This window comes from Camelus dromedarius, chromosome 15 (assembly GCF_036321535.1).
Source record: "Camelus dromedarius isolate mCamDro1 chromosome 15, mCamDro1.pat, whole genome shotgun sequence".
Taxonomy (NCBI): domain Eukaryota; kingdom Metazoa; phylum Chordata; class Mammalia; order Artiodactyla; family Camelidae; genus Camelus; species Camelus dromedarius.
In genome coordinates, this window is record NC_087450.1 from 38,144,543 (window position 1) to 38,162,371 (window position 17,829).

At 38.1% G+C, this 17,829-nt stretch overlaps 1 protein-coding gene across 1 annotated transcript in view; it reads left to right on the top strand.

Annotated features, from left to right (window-relative positions):
• The first annotated feature begins 10,809 nt into the window (after positions 1-10,809).
• STRN (striatin) overlaps positions 10,810-17,829 on the top strand; it is an 86,279-nt gene continuing 79,259 nt past the window's right edge. Inside the window, exon 1 of the mRNA XM_031466842.2 lies at positions 10,810-11,148. Coding sequence (XP_031322702.2) covers positions 10,915-11,148 — 234 coding nt within the window. The 5' untranslated portion in view covers positions 10,810-10,914. The remainder of the gene's footprint in view (positions 11,149-17,829) is intronic.

Sequence of the window (17,829 nt, forward strand, 5' to 3'; positions counted from 1 at the left end):
CTCAGGTAGCTGCTTTCTCTCACCTATTTTCTTACTGACTTTTATTTTTGCAGGGTTGCTTGGAGGTTTTAAAAATTTTTTTATTTTACACTTGCTTTTCCAAAGTTATTCCCCCTGTTTTTTGGTAACACTTTTATTGAGACATAATTCACATACCATGCAATTCACCCATTTAAAATGTATAATTCAGTGGTTTTTAGTATGTTCACAGAGTAGTACAATCATTACCACAATCAATTTTGAACATTTTCGTTACCCCCAAAAGAAACCCAGTACCCTTTAGCTATTGCCCCACAATCTCTCTGCTTCCCCCCAACCTTGTACTACTGCAAATCTACTTTCTGTCTCTATCGATTCTCCTATTAAGAACATTTCATTAGATGAAATTATAAAATATGTGGTCTTTTGTGACTGGCTTCTTGATTTAACATTTTTAGGGTTCATTCATGTGGTAGCATACATCAGTACTACATCCCTTTTAATAGCTGAATACTATTCCATTGTATGTATGTATATTCTATTTTCTTTATCCATTCATTAATTGATGGCATTCTGGTTGTTTCACCTTTCGCCTAGTTCAGATAACGCTGCTGTAAACAGTTGTGTACAAGTGTTTGTGTCGCCCTGTTTTCATTTTATCTTGGGTAAATGCCTAGGAGTGGAATTGCTAGCTGGATGAGAACTCTGTGTTCAACTTTTTAAGGAACCGAACTGTCAGACTGTTTTTCAGTCTCCTTGTTTCATAACCCCTTTTCACTCATCTATTTATAAAGTATATTTATTTCTGCCTTGGCTATTTTTCCCTGTTCTTGGTACCTCCCAAGCTTTTCCCATCATTTCCTACTTCAGGATAGATTACATCACACATTAGTAATGATTCTCTCTTTTTAACTCCTTCTCTCTCTCTGTCTCTTTCTCCCTTTCCCCTCCCCAGTGCATCTTTATAGTTTCTCTGAACTCTTTTGAGCCACTGACAACTTAACTTCTAGTTTTCTATGATATCTGTAAAAGGAAGATCTACTTGAAGAATTATATTTATTAATTTGTTTCACGGCCCAACCTATGAGATTTTTCTCAACCTGCATAATCATATTTATTTGATTATGAACATGTATCATGAAGCTAAAAGAGGAAGCATCGATTGCCAGTGGATTCTTTCCGAAGCTTAATCTGAGCAGCTTTAGTATTAAAAGAAATAAAGTATCTTCTATTTGCTTTCCAGGTTTTTGTTAATCAATATTGTGCTTTTGAATTCTCAGTTTAATTAGAGAGAGCTAAGCACTTAAGTCAGGTGTCCCTTCTAAGTAAGTTCTGCCATCAACCATGTAGGGATAGAACTTTGGACAACCTCCTTTTGGGGCTTCAGTTTCCTGATCTATACAATGAGAACAAAATTTACTAGGTATTCTCTCTATAATCTTTTGCACATCTAAAAATACATATGTCAGGAGAGGGTATAGCTCAGTGTTAAGAGTCCATGCTTAGCATGCACAGGGTCCTTGGTTCAGTCCCCAGTACCTCCATTAAAAAACAAAACAAAAGCAATAAAAAAAAACTTACTTTAAAGGTATATATGTATGTATATATCATGCTTGTTTTTCTCAAGGGAGTGAGTGAATCTTTGGCTGATCCTTTTATACTGATACATTATTTATTCTGATAAGTAATTTTTACATGTATGTAAAATTGCTGTCACAGCATGGCAGTATGAAATACATTAAATCCAGACACAGCAGTTAAAATATTGCAGATTATCACCATTGAAAGGAGCTGCCATTTCTGTTGGGTGCCAGGCATGGTACTAGATACTTTATATCCATTATTTCCTTCTATTCAAAAATGCTGAATGATGGATATAAGTAGCTCAATTTTCAAACATATTTAATGATATGAATTACTGTGCCTCACATTTTCTTCATTCTTTTTTGTTTGTTTGTTTATATATATTTTTATTGATGTATGGTAAGTTTACAATGTCAATTTCTGGTGTACAGCACAATTCAGTCATACATGAACACACATATATTCATTTTCATATTTTTCACCATAAGTTACTGCAAGATATTGAATATAGTTCCCTGTGCTATACAGTATAAACTTGTTAACTTTATATATATTAGTATCTACAAAGCTTGAACTCCCAATTTATCCTTTCCCACCTTCTTCCCCTCCTAGTAACCATAAGTTTGTTTTCTATGTCTGTGAGTCCGTTTCTGTTTTGTAAATAAGCTTGTCTTTTTTTTAGATTCCGCATATAAGTGATACCATATGGTATTTTTCTTTCTCTAGCTTACTTCACTTAGAATAACAATCTCCAGGTCCATCTATTTTGCTGCAAATGGTATTATTTTATTATTTTTAATGGCTGAGTAGTACTCCAGCTTCTTTATTCTTTATTCAGTCATCTGTTGATGGACATTTAGGTTGTTTCCATGTCTTGGCTTTCGTAAATAGTGCCGCTATGAACATACTTCATTCTTAAGTGGAATTTTTAGGTTGATGCCAGAAATGGCTAGAGTATACCTATAAGTAAATTTCTTGCCTTAATGCTTTCCATCAGGTGGATATTTTGTAAACCTGATTTAATCATTACAAATCCATTTCTAGCTCTAAAAGCTTATGCAATTATTATTTATGGACTTCACAAAATTTCAGTTAAAAAAGAATTTCATGTCATAATTTAGAAAAAGTATCTTAAGCTAAGTTTTTGGTGCTGTCACTAAAAAAATATTGGAAACCATGCATGCACAAGTGACCAATTACAGCTTTGTTTCTTTTCTTTTCTTTTTTTTTTTTTTTAGCAGAATTTATTCACAGCCTTGGGCCATATCCACAATCCTGTCTCTTTTTTGCCATTAGAATGCAGGGGTTTCCATTTCAGGCACTTTTTCTCAGACACATATACTTCTGTTTGCCCTTTCCCCCTGGACTTTCAATGTGAGTCTGAAGAGTCCATGAAGATGTAAGTGAACTGGTTTGTCTTTTGCAACTTTTAACTTTGATTATTCATCTTTTCTTTAAATCTCTTCCTTCTTTCCAGCATATTTCCAGGTATACAAGAAAATGCCTCTTTTGTTTCAGTTGTGAAACAGAAAAGGGCTTTAATCTTGTCTGATGAAAATAAGAGTCAGAGGCAAAACGAAAGTCAATTTTATACATTATTATAAATTAGTCAATTTTAATTATAAAATTCGCATTCATTTAATTTTGGGGAGAAATTACCACATTTCATGACATAGACCAAATTACTGTTGATATTTTAGTCTATTTCCTTCCACATTTGTAATCATCCTGTAGGTAGGATGTTGTATACACTTAAAAGCATTTTCCCATAGACTTACTCTAATATGGTATATACTTAGTAACCATCATTTTTGGATGGCTACTTAATAACAGATGTACCATTATGCTGTGGTACTTGGTCTCTAGTTTTATATTAAAATAAGTAATGCTGTGTTTGACTTTTTTAAAATGAAACTTTGTAGATTATCTCCTTGGGATAGATTTCTTAAAGGGGTTATAAAAATATGAGAGGTTTGAATTTTGATACACATTACTGACTCTTAGAAAGTGATGCTTTTTGAAATAACAGACGTGAAAATGAAACTGGGTCATTGTTTACTAAATTCCAAGAAAATGCTTTGGAGTGCCCTAAAATCTCCCCAAATATTTTGATATGCCTAGACATTTTTTAAGATGGCATCTTAGTTGACTGTAAATCATTATGAAACTAGTAAGAAAGACAATGAAGTTGGGCTGTTTTTAGTAAAAATACACTTGTTAAAACAAGGAAGTTGACAGTCCTACTCTACACCTTGTGGGCCTTCAGTGTTGCGTGTGGAGGGGAGGCCAGCTGAGGGGGATGGAGGGTCACCTTCAGATACCACGTGTCAAGGGCAATGACAGACAAGTGTGTATCCAAGCATAAGTGATCAGAGGAACTGAGAGTTGAAAAGGGCAACATGATCATGTACCATCAGGTAGGAGGATCAGATAGTGGCCCTCACCAATAGGTCAATGTTTCAAGTGAGTGGTTGGCAATAGAACTTAAAAGAATTTTCTAAGAGACCTACTGAAAAATGTAGGCCCTATGATAGTGCATTCCTTGACGCTGGACATGCCCAAGGAGGACTTGCATTCCTGTTTGTCAAAGATTTTGTGAGAAGATTCTGTACTGCTGTCTCTTACTCATTCATTGGACAGTTATTTATGGGACACCTACTGTGTGCCATGCATTAGGAATACAATAATGAACAACAGTCAAGCAAAGAATCTACCAAGATTCATTTACATTCTGCCCAGGGGGAGAAATAACATAATCACAGGTTGAGATAGGTAGGAAGGAATAGTATGAAGGATGGTGTGACAGAGTAACAGGCAGGGATTCCTTTGTAGGGTTGTCTGGAGCTCAGCCTCCCTTCTGCTCTCCAGAGTTGCATATGTGACTACCTACCATTTGTTGTCTCAGAAACTCCTCAAAACTCAAGTTAAAATTGAAGTCTTCACCTCCTTATCTAAAATCTGCTTCTCAACTTATGATCTCCCAGTGAACAGCGCAACTATTTTATCCCATTGAGTAAGGTATTCATAAATTTTGGTATCACCCCTGACACTTCCCACTTTCTCCTTCACTATGCTTAGTTCATCACCAAGTCTCCTAAATCCCCCATGTGTCTTTATTGCCATTATTACCATCTGAATCCAGATCACCACATTTGATGGCTGTACAGCAAAGTGTTTGATGTGGATTGTAGGGTCAGTCTGCTTGGGTTGGGATCTGGCTCTCACGTACAAGCTGTGGTAACTTTAAGCAAGTCACTTGTCCTCATTGTGCTTCAATTTCCATGGTTGTAAAATGAAAGTACTAATACCTATCTTATAGAGTAGCTGTGGGTTAAAAGAGTTAATACTTGCAAAGGGCCTTAACATAGTGCCTGACCCTTAGAAAATGATTTAGAAATGCAGCTAATACTATATTTCCCATGCAGAAACTGAAATTATCTTTATAAATTCAAATCTGCTACTTTGCTGAAAACGCTTCATTTGGTTACCTTACCATAGAGATCAATTCCATAAAGTGTCCTCGAGCCCCTGCCTACTTCACCTCCTCATTTTATTTCATCTGGTCCTATAGCCATATGCAGTATCCCTACACGTCAAATGAAGATAGTCTTAATACTTACAACATAGGCACATTTTAAGGATCAAGTCAATGCATATGTAATGCATTATTTTTATTGAGTAAATGCTCAAAAAGTACCAGCTATAAGAATAACAGTTGTTACTACTTTTCTCCTGTTGTTTACATGTTGGCTATTTTGGGCTTCTTTCAACATCTCAAATGTACTAAGAACTTTCCTTAAGTGTTTGGATTTTGCTCAAAAGCTCCATCCCACCTTCTTCTAATTAGTTTATACTCTTCCTTCATGTTTTAAACTGGTTACATGCTCATAAAAATGGTGCAGCATTAATTTGCTTATTGCCATATACTAAAAATTGTATTATTTAAAGTATCTTTCTCTCCTACAATGAAAATGTATGGATTGTCTCTTTAAGCTGGAATACAATCAGCTCATCTATTGTAATGTTGCATGTTATGAGTTCTATGAGTTCGTGTGAAAGTGTCTATGAGCTGGTTCAAACCACTCCTACTCTTGTTACTTCATGTCCTGCAGCTGGGGGGAAATCTGGGCCAGGAGATAACACAGATAATGGTAGAATTTTCCATCACAGAGAACAACTGCAAGTGCTAAAATTAACACATATTGAACAGCAGAAGCATGTTGAGGGCCTGCAGGGTAGAGGGAGAGAGATGCAGTACATGCAGAATAAGTTAAGACTTGTTTGAAAGAACTTAAGGATACATGGATTTCAAAAATTAAAACAAAAAGGTCCTGGACCTCATTTTTCTTAGTTTTCCAGCACAATGCCCAGATTTGTCCTCCCATCATGTTTATAAGAAAATAACATACCATATTTGAATCCTTTCGAGAACTGACTTAATTTATGTTGAAGGACTATCAGGTGGGAGTTCGGAGTGGGAGGTCCTGTCCTGAGCAATTCTAGCCTAAATGAAGATTGGGTGTTTCTGCTGAGAAAAAGCTCCACCCAGGAAAGGAATAGTCTCTGTTGCATAGTTGGCAGGATAGCCAGTTTACAGAAATGTTCTCTACCCACCCCCCACGGTTATTTTTATGTAATGAAGATTACATTGTTTGAAACTCAGTTCCTGCCTTAGAAATGGGGGCACCGTGTTTTTTGTTTTTTTTAAAGGAGAAAAAAAATCTGTAAAATAGAGCTTTCATTCACTGGAAAATTTAAAAGAGAAAAGGGTAGATAAGGAATGGAGTTGATGGGGAGAAAGGATTTGGATGAGTTAAAAAACCAATTTACCCTTGGTTTGAGAAATAAAATAGTAAGTTGGTCACCATCAATATTCCAAGAAAAGTGTTCCTACAGCCTAAGAGCTATATTATCATTTTACTGTCCCCCATGTTAGATATTTAGATTTGTTAAAGCAATCCTGATTTTAGATTTTTAAGTATTTATTTCTCTAAATATCAGCCACTACCAAACTAAAATTCAGTTTTAACTTCAAAATTAAATTTTTAATAGTTAAATTTATTAAGATAAATTAATTAGATAAAATGAATTTTAATTTTGAACTTGAAATTAGGTACCTTTAATTTTCAACTAAAAGAAAATAATAGTAATAATAATAATAATAACATTCGTAAATATTAGAAGCTATTTTCCCATCCTACCGGAAGACTGTGGTGCAGATTTAACACTTGGACTCCAAGAAGAATTTCAGATCATAGAATTCCTTCAGTTCCCAGCCCATGATTGGATGTTTCCTCAACCCTGTTATCACTAGACTTCAAATCTAGGGAGTAAATTTGGAGGCTCAGGAAAGGCAGAAGCAGGGACTCGCCCCATTAACCAGGGCAGGCAGAAAGAAGTGAGAGGAATTAGGGAGCAGGCAGATGGTAGAAGTGGCCCATTACACATCCCTCTTCCCCAGAGTTCTCTTCATCCTAACAAAGCCCTCTGTACAGTCAAGTGGTCCACCCTTTTTATTTTTTTTTTTCTGGTCAGAATTCAGAAAGAGCCATCAAGGTCAATTTGAAGCCTTTTCTTTGAACAGGTAAAGAGTCAGATAATGACACAAATAACTGGGCATTTTGGAGAGGTTTTTGAAAGTAGCCACTCATTTTAGCGAAAAATACAAAAAAAAAAAATCAGATAAATTGTCGTTTTGGGGAGCCGTAATCCCCATCCCACAAATTACACATATATAAGCCAAAAAAAAGCAAACAGTCCAATTATCTAAATAAGCTTTTAATTGCAAGATTTCTCACTTTAAACTGGTTATTTTGATATATAAATCAATATTTTGACAGCTGTTCTCCATGCTTGGAAAAGAAATCCTATTTTGTGTGTCACAGGCTTTATTAATTTAAAATGAAATGATTAGGAAACAATCAGCAACACCTTGAGGTCTGAGGCTTAATGGTTAAGCAAAGACATTTCCTTTTATTAAAGATTAACTCTGCTGAATTAAAATTCTGAATAGGATATGAGAAAGGAAAAAGAACAATTATTGAGCCCTCAGGTAGTTATGATTTTTCACATGGTGTTATTTCATTTAGTCTTGTGAATTCTCTAATCCAATAAAAGCTATCATTATCCAGTATATACATTATACATCAGGCACTGTGCTGGGGGATTTACATTTCTTCTCTCATTTAATCTTCACAGTAACTTTATAAGGTAAATATGACTCTCATATTTAAAATGAGAGGATTGCAGCTAAAGTAAGTTACACTATTTGTCCAAGATTTCCAGATTTGGAAAATTGTAAAGTGAGGAGAAGATTTAGGTTTAACTTATTTCAAATGTCTGTTTAATTATTAAATGTTTTCAGGATTTTTTTTTCCAAATTCAAAAACATTTTTTGCTGTTGTTTCTGAAAATACACATCAAGGGGGGACCCTGGGATGCCTGCCATGTTTAGTTTCATGATCTGGGTGGTGGTTACATCCAAGGGTTCAGTTTGTCAAAGTTCCTTGAGATGTTGTTCGCTTAGCACTTGTGAGCTTTTCTGTATGTATGTTATATGCGCTGAAATGTTTACTTAAAAAAAAAAGTAATTCATGCTGAACACAGAGAATGTGAAACACAGACAAACACAGAGGGAAAAAAAATTACTGTTAAGCTCACTACTCAAAAACATTTTGAGAAGCTAATTCAGTGTAGGAGGAAATGACAGGATTCATGGGCCTTATCATTTTAAAGCAATGTAGGGCAAAAGAACTCTAAGGGAAGGTCTTATTTTAAAAATATTGTTGATTTTTATTAAATTACAAAAGAAATATTACCAGATGTGTAAATTTTTGGACAAAGAGAAAAGTAAATTTCTTCAGAATTCCACCTTAATATAACCACTGTTAATAGTTTGGTGTATTGAGTGAAGATTTTGTAACTGTATAGATCATAAATACTATTTTGAGTGTTTATAAGTCCTTGAAAGGCAAAAAGGTAATAATAAAGTGAAACTAGGAATTAAAGCAGTGCTGTTGTATATATGTGGTAGTCCAAATTATCTACACATTTAATTTTTTTTTCTTTTTTTTACCTTTTGACCCCATTTATCCATTTTTCCCACCCTCCACCTCTGGCAACCACCAATTTGTTCTCTGTACCTATGAGCTTGGGTTTTTTTTGTTTGTGTGTTTGTGTATATGTGTATGATATATATATATATATATATATGAGAGATCATATGGTATTTGTCTTTGATTTATTTCACTTAGTATAATGCCCTCGAGTTCCAACTGTGTTGTTGCAAATGGCAAGATTTCATTTTTTATGTCTGAATAATATATATATATACACATACATATACACACACACACACACACACACATCACATCTTCTTTATCTATTAATCCATTGAGGGACACTTAGGTTGTTTCCATGTCTTGGCTATTGTAAATAATACTGCAATGAACATGGGAATGCAGATTATCTCTTTGAGAGTGATTTCTCTTCCTTCAGTAAGTAAGAGTGGAGGCAACCTGTTAACGGAAAGATTAATGAACTAGCAATCAGGAATTCTGGTTTCTAGTTTTGGCTGTGCCACTCATTCAAAGCTTCATTATGAACAAGTTCAACTTCTTTGGACTTCAGTTTCCTAAGTTGTAAAATGAGAGGATTGGGCAGTATCTCAAAGGACACTTACAGTCAAAATAATTCATGACACAGGGAATTTAGCGAGGCCGGCATCAAACTTTTATTACAATAAAGAATGAATTCATAAAGCAGAAACATTCACTAACTGGGAGAAGAGAGCTAGCCATCTTTATTTGCAACCAGAGCAGATACAATGTGTTTCCTGTCCTTTCCATAGTAGTCATGGAAAGGTGGGGTGGGGGGCACAGGGACAGGATGTCCTTCCCTGACATGTCACTCACCAGGCTGTATCTTTACATTTTTTCATGGCCGTCAGGTCTGATATCCCAGAAGTCCATCCCACAAAAGAATTACAAATAACTTGTTATGGAGACAAAATAAGGGCTTAATTTCATTTGTTAAATTTTTTCAGGTGCCTTCCTTTCATTATCACAGTAGTGTGAATTTATAGTGACAGAATTTCAAGGATTTGGGAGAAGTATAACATTTAGAAACACCTGAAAGATTTTGGTGTGCCTTTGGTAGGCTAATACTACTCCCAGTTTGCAAGTGAACTGCGGAAGAAACTGGGAACAGGACAAAAGAAAAGGCAGAAGTGCCTAGATACCTAAGATAGATCTGGGGAGCAGAAAGGGACTTTGTTCTTTCAGGCAGTGTTACTTTAAGGCACTGTAGACTGTATATTTTCCAGTCTCCCTTTGATAACGAGAACGGTGTCATTTATTCCTATATCCCTAGTGACAGAACTTACAATCAAATGTTTGTTGAAATGAGTGTAAACTGCTCGAGAATAAGGAAAAACCGAGATCGAAATAACAGAGCCTTGGATATCTGAAACTTTTACAGGATTTACTGCAAGATTAACTACAAAGGGAAAGGGACTTCAGCAGAGCAGTGTTTCAGATAAGGTATCAACAACCCAGAACGTGAAAGAAGCAGAAAGCTTGAGTCCGGGAGAGGGATGATTAAAGTTCCCTCTAAGTGAAAACTGATCGGGCAACAGGTTTGAACCAGGAGTGAAAAAGGCAGGGGCGAAAGCGACAGGGAAGAACTGTGGAAGAGTCTAGGGTCGGAGTATCACCCAAGTCGGAGCAGAAGGGAGAGGCTGAGTGCCCCGGCTGGAGAACGCCGGCCCTGGGGCCGGACCGGCGAAGCTCGCTTTGAGCTTGTTTCCTAACAGAACTACCAGGAAGCCCTAAAAGTCGTGCAGCTGGGGCTGGCACTTCGGGGCGATAACTTCCGCGTGTGTGTGTGTGTGTGTGTGTGTGTGTGTGTGTGTGCGCGCAACAGGGAGCGCCGCCCGAGAACTTCCGCGAGCGAGGGAGACTGGAGAACCACCCGCCAGTACCCCGCCGGGACTGTGAGGAACCCGCGCTCCCCGCTGGGGACGGCCCACCTCCGCTGCGGGCCGGGGCGGGGCCGGGGGCGGGGCCGCGGCAGCGACCCAGCCGATCGCAGCCCCACAGGCCGCCTGGGCCACGCTCGCCGGTGCCACGCCCCCCGACTACATTTCCCAGCAAGCCCCGGGCCGCCCGCGCGCCGCAGTTGACCCATTTCCCGGCCCGTCCCGGGCTCGGCCGGCCCCCGCGCCCAGGCGGCTGCTCCCTGCTGACTGGGGTGTGGGCGGGGAGCGGCGGAGGGAGGAGGAGGCGCTGCTGGCCGCCGCCGTTGCCTCCGCTGCTGGGCGCCTGGGCAGTTCCCCGGGTTCCTGCGGCCGCCATGGACGAGCAGGCGGGTCCCGGCGTCTTCTTCAGCAACAACCACCCGGGCGCCGGCGGTGCCAAGGGTCTCGGGCCTCTGGCGGAGGCTGCCGCGGCCGGCGACGGGGCGGCTGCGGCGGGGGCGGCCCGAGCCCAGTACAGCCTCCCGGGTATCCTGCACTTCCTGCAGCACGAGTGGGCCCGCTTCGAGGTGGAGAGAGCCCAGTGGGAGGTGGAGCGGGCGGAGCTGCAGGTAAAGACCCTCCCGGCCTGGCCCTCTTCATCCCGCCTCTTCGCTCCCTTCCGCCCCGCCCCGACCCTTCCCCCTCCCCCTCTCAGTCCTCGCTCGTCCCCTCCCCCTTTGCTCCCGCCCGTCCCACCCAGAACCTCGTCCCCTTCCTCCCTTCACCTTTGCCTTTCGCCGACCCCACTTCCTCGAGCCGGCTTCCCACTCCCGCCTCTGATGCGTTGTTTACCTTCCCCGGTCCTTTTCGTCTGTTCCTTCCCACTCTTAACTCTCAGGCTCATTTCAGCTCTTCTTGCCAGTCCACATTTTAGGTCTTCCCTTTCAGTTTACTAATTGGACTGACTGTAGTTTTGAGAAATGAGCAAATCATCCCCTGTCCTAGTGAATCCCATCCTAGGTCTAGGGACGGTTCCCGTAAAAGGTATTGACAGTTGGCACCTCTGTCAGGAAGGTGATCAAGGAAGACAGCAGAAGTTGTGTTTGTGAGGCCTTGACTTTGGGCAAGAAGCTGCTGTTGGGCAAAAGTGTTACTAGGAATATCAGCTCCCTTTTTATATATGTAAATATTTCTTCTCTTCTTTCTCCCTCACCCCCTCCCGCGTTTCTTTTAGGTAATTCAGGTTAATGGATTTTGAATGAAGGACCTAGATGATCACAGTCAGGTGGTGGTTCAGAGATGGTTTCCTGTTCTCAGAATCAAAAACTTCCCAAGGGTTAATTTTATGTTCAGGGTTTTGTGAGATTGTCTTGTATTTTAAAAGTAACTAAAAGGAGCTTTAAAGTTGGTTACATTTCCTTGCATAATCTGCAAGTTAAAGTATATCCAGGGAGGAGCTATTGTGGGCTCTTAGAAGAATCAAAGTGAGGCTGATACTTTACAGGCCATTCTGAATTGATAAGTAGGTTTCAGTGGCTGTTCTTAAAAGTTACAAGGCATACACCAATTTCACAAGAAACTTAAAAAACTATGAGTGGCTCTGCCTTTCTGTTTTACTGGCTGATCCTGCATGCTTTATGAAATCTGAGTACGGTTTTAGTTGGTGAAACGCTGGAAGTTAAAATGCTACCCACTGTGTCACTTTTTGGTAGCATGTATTTTCTTTGGCACTTAAGAAAAAGAAAAGGAGAAATAGAATCATGTTAAACAGAATCATGTGCTGGAACAGGCTGCTCTGGTGTAGTGGAAGTGGTTGTGGAAAGAGCAAGCAGAAAGGGTTATATAGTATGAGCTGTGCTTGCTCTGTGACCTTGAGGAAATCCTTTAACCTCTCTGAATTTAAGTTTCATCATTTATGTATTCAGCATATTTATTGAATGCCAGCTGTGTGCCTCTAGGCCTTGGGATTAACAAAACCTCTGCCCTCATAGAGCTTATGTTTTAGTAGGGAGGCAAACAACCAGCAAATGCAACTGTATAGTATACTGATTCATAGTGACAACTGCTATGGGAAAAGTAGGGTACAGGAGTAGAGTGTGATGGGGCAGCTGTTTTAGGTGAGGTGGTCGGGAACAGCCTATGAGAGGAATTGAATGAAATGAGGAAATGACCTATGGTTTCTAAGATTCCCTCTGATTCTTTATTTCTCCAGTTTCATGTTTATATACTTTGGCAACTTTCTCATCCCTCCTGTTATGTTACTTTAGTATCTAGTCTGTTGATATTTGTAATTTTTCTCATAATGAATCTGACCATGTCTGTATAGTAACCAGTCTGCTTGAATGCTTCATCAGATGTATTCATAATTCACCTTTATTAGCAATGCATCCCATAAATGAGGTTGTGGATTTCAGACTTCAGGCAAGTATTAAAGGCAGGCTTCAACTGTAATGTTGTACAGTTGTGGATGATGAGTTTTGTATATAACTGCTTAAGTTTTAATTTCTTTTCCAGTTTAGGGAATGTAAGATAAACCACACTAATTTGTTCAAAAACAAACAAGAAAACAACTCTTATCTTTCTAGCATGGAAGTCTTAGAATTTCCAAGCTATCTCAACCTCTGTCACCTCCCTCCCCTCCATGTTTAACTTTTCCATTTACCTGTAACTGATGTCACTCTTCAGTTGTCTCCCCTCCACCCACACCCACCCACCCACCCACTACTTACTGGGTTATTTATGGCAAATGTTAAGCTTCAGGTAGGTTTCCCATTGGTGCTCATCATATTAAGGACACTATATTTTTACAGTATCTTTTGGTTTGTGCTCCAGTTAAATTAAGCATCCATGGAGAAACTTAGAAAATGTGCCATAGTTTTTAAACAGAACAAGTATATATTTTAGGGGGAGAGAGTTTGCAGAAATCTTTGGCCTTTGACTCCCTTATTAGCATAATTGAAAATATATTTTAAAAATTATTTTACATAAACATCATTAAATTTGATCATATCCCTTCATTTTTCTTTTGCCATTGGAATTTTTCTAGAAACATAAGTAGGTAATTAAAATTGAATGAATGATGAAATTTGGATCAGTTGGTGTCCTCCTTTTAATTTTCAAATCTGTTCTGAAATCATTAACACCAAAGTCAACAAAAATACCTTTAAGATTAGGTCTAATTTGTCTCTTCAGGAACCTGTTAGTCCTGCTCTTTCAAGTTGCCAGGGCAGAGCTGTGAAAGGCAATCCATGCTCTCATCTTCCTGGCCTGCCTGCACCACTTCCTCCATCCTTCAGACCTCGGGAATAAGGAACAGGCCACACTGTGCCAAAAACTTACTGGTCATTTTTTGCCCCCTTGCCCATCTTAGTTAAAATAAAACTTGTTTTCACTTTTGGCAATCCCCCCTCCCCATCACCACCACCATTCATATGAGACTAGGTAATTCATGGGAGTTAGGATGGTCAAGATTATTACTGAGCTTTATATTTGGGGAAGGAATTGGAGGTAGAATAAGTGAAAAATAGAAATTACTGTCCTAGGTTTTGATGTATCTGTGTGGTAGGGGCGGCTCTGCTGTTTACCTGAAAGTGCTGAATTGCGTGAAAAGGTGATATGTTATTAGGGCATGTGGTGTGGAGGTTGTATACTGGCGTGTTTTTGAGTCTGGGTTTTGGCATTATTGTTTCATATTTTCATTCAACTAATGTTTTCAAGTAGCTACTTCATGCCAGGTCCTATTCTAAGGCACTGGAGAAACATCACGTTGAAAACAGATCCTACCTGCATGAAGTTTAAATCATGGGGGGAAGACAGGCAGTATAAATGAATACATTCATAAAATACTAGGTGGTAATAAGTGCCATGATAAAGTGAGGTTAGGAGGTTATGATGCTTGAGAGCGAGGAGTGGGGAAGAAAGGCTTTACTGATAAGGTGCTATTTGAGCAAAGACCTGAAAAGGTGAAATCTGAGGAAAGAATGTTCTAGGGCCAAGGGAGCAGTAAGGGGAAGGGGAAACATGCTCGGAATGTTTGAGGAATAATGAGGCAAGTGTGACTGGAGTAGAGAAGGAGGATGGAAAAAAATGAAGTTAGAGGTGCTGGGTCTTGCTCATTGTAAGGACTTGATTTTTACTTCAGCAAGATGGGCAACTGATGAAAAGTTTTGAGCAAAAGAGTGACACCATCTTAAATGGAATCCTTTGCAGGGATTCAGAGCAGACTGAGGGGAGGAAGGGAAATAAGGGTATACGAGTCAAAGAGTCTCATAGGGAGACTCTTTTAATAATCCAAGCTGGAGATCAACTAGGATAATAGTGACAAGATGTGTGAATATATATTCACAGGTGATACACATTCAAAATGTAATGGGTTCTGAATACATTTTTGAAGGTAGAACTAGCAAGATGTGCAGGATAGGATGTGAGATTTGAGAAAAGGGGGAGTCAAGTATGACTCATCTGTTTTGACTGAGCAGCTTCTTAGGACTATTGAGATTTACTGAGCATTTAAATGGACAAAGTAAGCACTTACAATGACAGTTTACTTTTTGTTATTACTGTAACTATAATTTACAATTACATTGAAAGGCAACATGGCATAGACCTGTATTTAAATCTTTGCTTCAAAACTTGCTACTTTATCTTATGCCAGAAATACATGTTTGCCATAATTCTGATTTCTCAGAATCTTAGTTTCCTCATATGTAAGGTGAGGATGATAAACTACCTTATGAGAATTAAACAAGATATTTTAAAGTATCTAGCAGAGGTCTGGTACATAACACAAAGTAAGTGCTGAATAAATGAGTGGAAGCAACTGCGTGATGTTAAATTTGTACTCTCGTTTATCTCCTTGTCCCCAGAGAAAAGCAGAATCTCCAGTCATAAGCTCTTCTAAGGCTAGAGCATGTTAGTGCCGTCCTGGGACCATGCAGTCTAATACTCCAGATCTGATGGTGTCACGCAGAGACATTTAATAGGAGTGACTAATTATCTTCAGTGTCAACCTCAAAACATTGTATACTTCAAATGTACTTGCTTTTCTAAATAATCCACGTGTCTGCTGTTTTGGAGTTTATAAAGTTTTCTGAATATGTTTGTCTTAACCTTGCATGACTTCTTGGATAACAAATTGTATACATTTACTAACCACTCTATAAAACTAATTTTTGGTCTTATTCAACCCTTTAAACCGCTTCCTTTAAACTTGGAAAAGGTAAACCCCATTGTGGTATGGTATAATTTTGTAAACAGGTTTGTTTTTCATTCTATTCATATTCTTGATAATTTTATAACCTATAACTATATCTTGGAAAGATGATAGAGGTTTTACTCTTTTAAAACATATTCTACTATTTGTCACTTTAGTTTGGTGTTTTTCAACTTTAGCTGCAATCTTAGAATAATCTGGGAAACTTTAAAAAATACTCATTTCCTGGCTGGTACCCCCGACCATTGAAATCAGAATCTTAAGAATTAGAGTTCATGGCATTAGTATTCTTTTGAGTTCCCTAGTAATCGTAATATGTTGCAAAATTTGAAAACCAATGCTTTAGTTGACCTTTTCTGTTTTTACATGTAGTTTCGTGATTTCAACACTTGTGTTGGTGTTCCTGATGTGGATGGCTTTTTATAGAATTTGGGATATAATTTGTTATGTTTCTATTATTCTTTCTAATGATAGCTAGCATTTTATTTTTAGGCAGTAAAATATTATAACTTGAATCACCTCTCTCTGACTGAGAGATATAATGATATAGTAATCTTTGTGCTGGAATGAATTTTGGAAATAATCAGCTACAACCTTCTTTTACAGGTAAAGTGAAAGGTTAAATGATGAGAATGAAATAGGTTTTGTAGCAGTTCTGTCACTTACATCACCACATACCCTTATGGGTTTTAAAAAACTTAAAAAAAAAACTTTTCAAGTACATTGTCTTGCTTGATCTTACAGCCTTCTGAGATAGAATCATGTTAATGTGATTTACCCTTTTTCTTTTTATTTCAAAACACAGAGATTTTACTATATACTGTTTTCTAGCTCATTTTATTGGTTACATTGAAGATTTTCTCTTTGACTTTGGTGTGCTGTAGTTTCATAGTGATGTGTCAGGGTATAGATTTCCTTTTATTTTATTTGGGACTTTGTTAAGCTTGAATCTGGAGATTGATATCTCTTTAGTTCTGCAAAATTCTCAGTCATTATCTCTTTAGATTTCTCTATCTTACTCTCTTTTCCTTTTGGGTTTCTGATTACATGTATCTTAAGCCTTATTTATCTTTTGTACCTTTCCCCTCTTTTTATTTCTACATGCTTTATTCTGGATAATTTATTCTGATTTATCTTTCAGTCCATTAGCTTTCTCTTCAGTTGAAGCTAATCTTTTAAAGTCACGCAGTGAGTTTGTAATTTTGGTTATTGTTGAAGTTCAGTTTTTGGTTCCATTTAAAATCTGCTGGATCTTTCCTGTTCCCTGCAGATATTTTCAGCGTGGTTTTTAATTCTTTAAACCTAGTAAGTATAGTTATTTCAAAATTGGTGTCTCTCTTCTTCCTATATGTGAGTTCTTAGAGGTCCCTTTCTGTGATCTGTTATTTTTCCGGGTTCCTGCTAATGATTTGTTTCTTTGTATGCAGAGGTATCTTTGTGTGGTGCTCACTGTCCTTGAAAAAGTAGAAGACTAATCAGGTCTCAAATAATGGCATCTTCTTCAGAAAGTTTTGCCTTTGCTTCCAGTGGATTTTTAGAGGCATTACTTGGACTGAACCACTTTAAAGCAAATTCATTGTTTGAAGTTTTGAACCTCCCAAATAGTTGGTGCAGGTTTTGGTTGTGAATACAGATGAGGGCCAGTATATTTCTGCGTCACCTTTTCCTTGAGGTTATAAGCCCTTTAGGGTCTTAGCTAAATGTAGGGAATAGCTCCTATTAGACTCTACACTTTGGATGGTTCTGGTCTTTGCATTTTGCCTTTTGGGTCCTGCAAGACTGTCCAAACTAAAGCTCAAATTTATTCTGATTGACTGGCACCCAAAGGGTAAAAGTGGCTTTTATTCTTTTACCAAACTGAGTTCCCATTTTTCCCTTCAATTTTGGTCAAATAATTCCTTATTATCTATCAACTTAGCTTTTTAAGATGATTTTAAAAATACTTTATCCAGAATTTTTAGCTCTTTTTAATGGGAGAGTTGTTTCAAGGCACCAATACTGGAAACTTAATTCTCTTATCTTACTTTCAAAAATTGACAAGTAAGAATGAGCCCAATAATTATCTGGGGAGAAGTATCACTGATAACATTTCTTTATT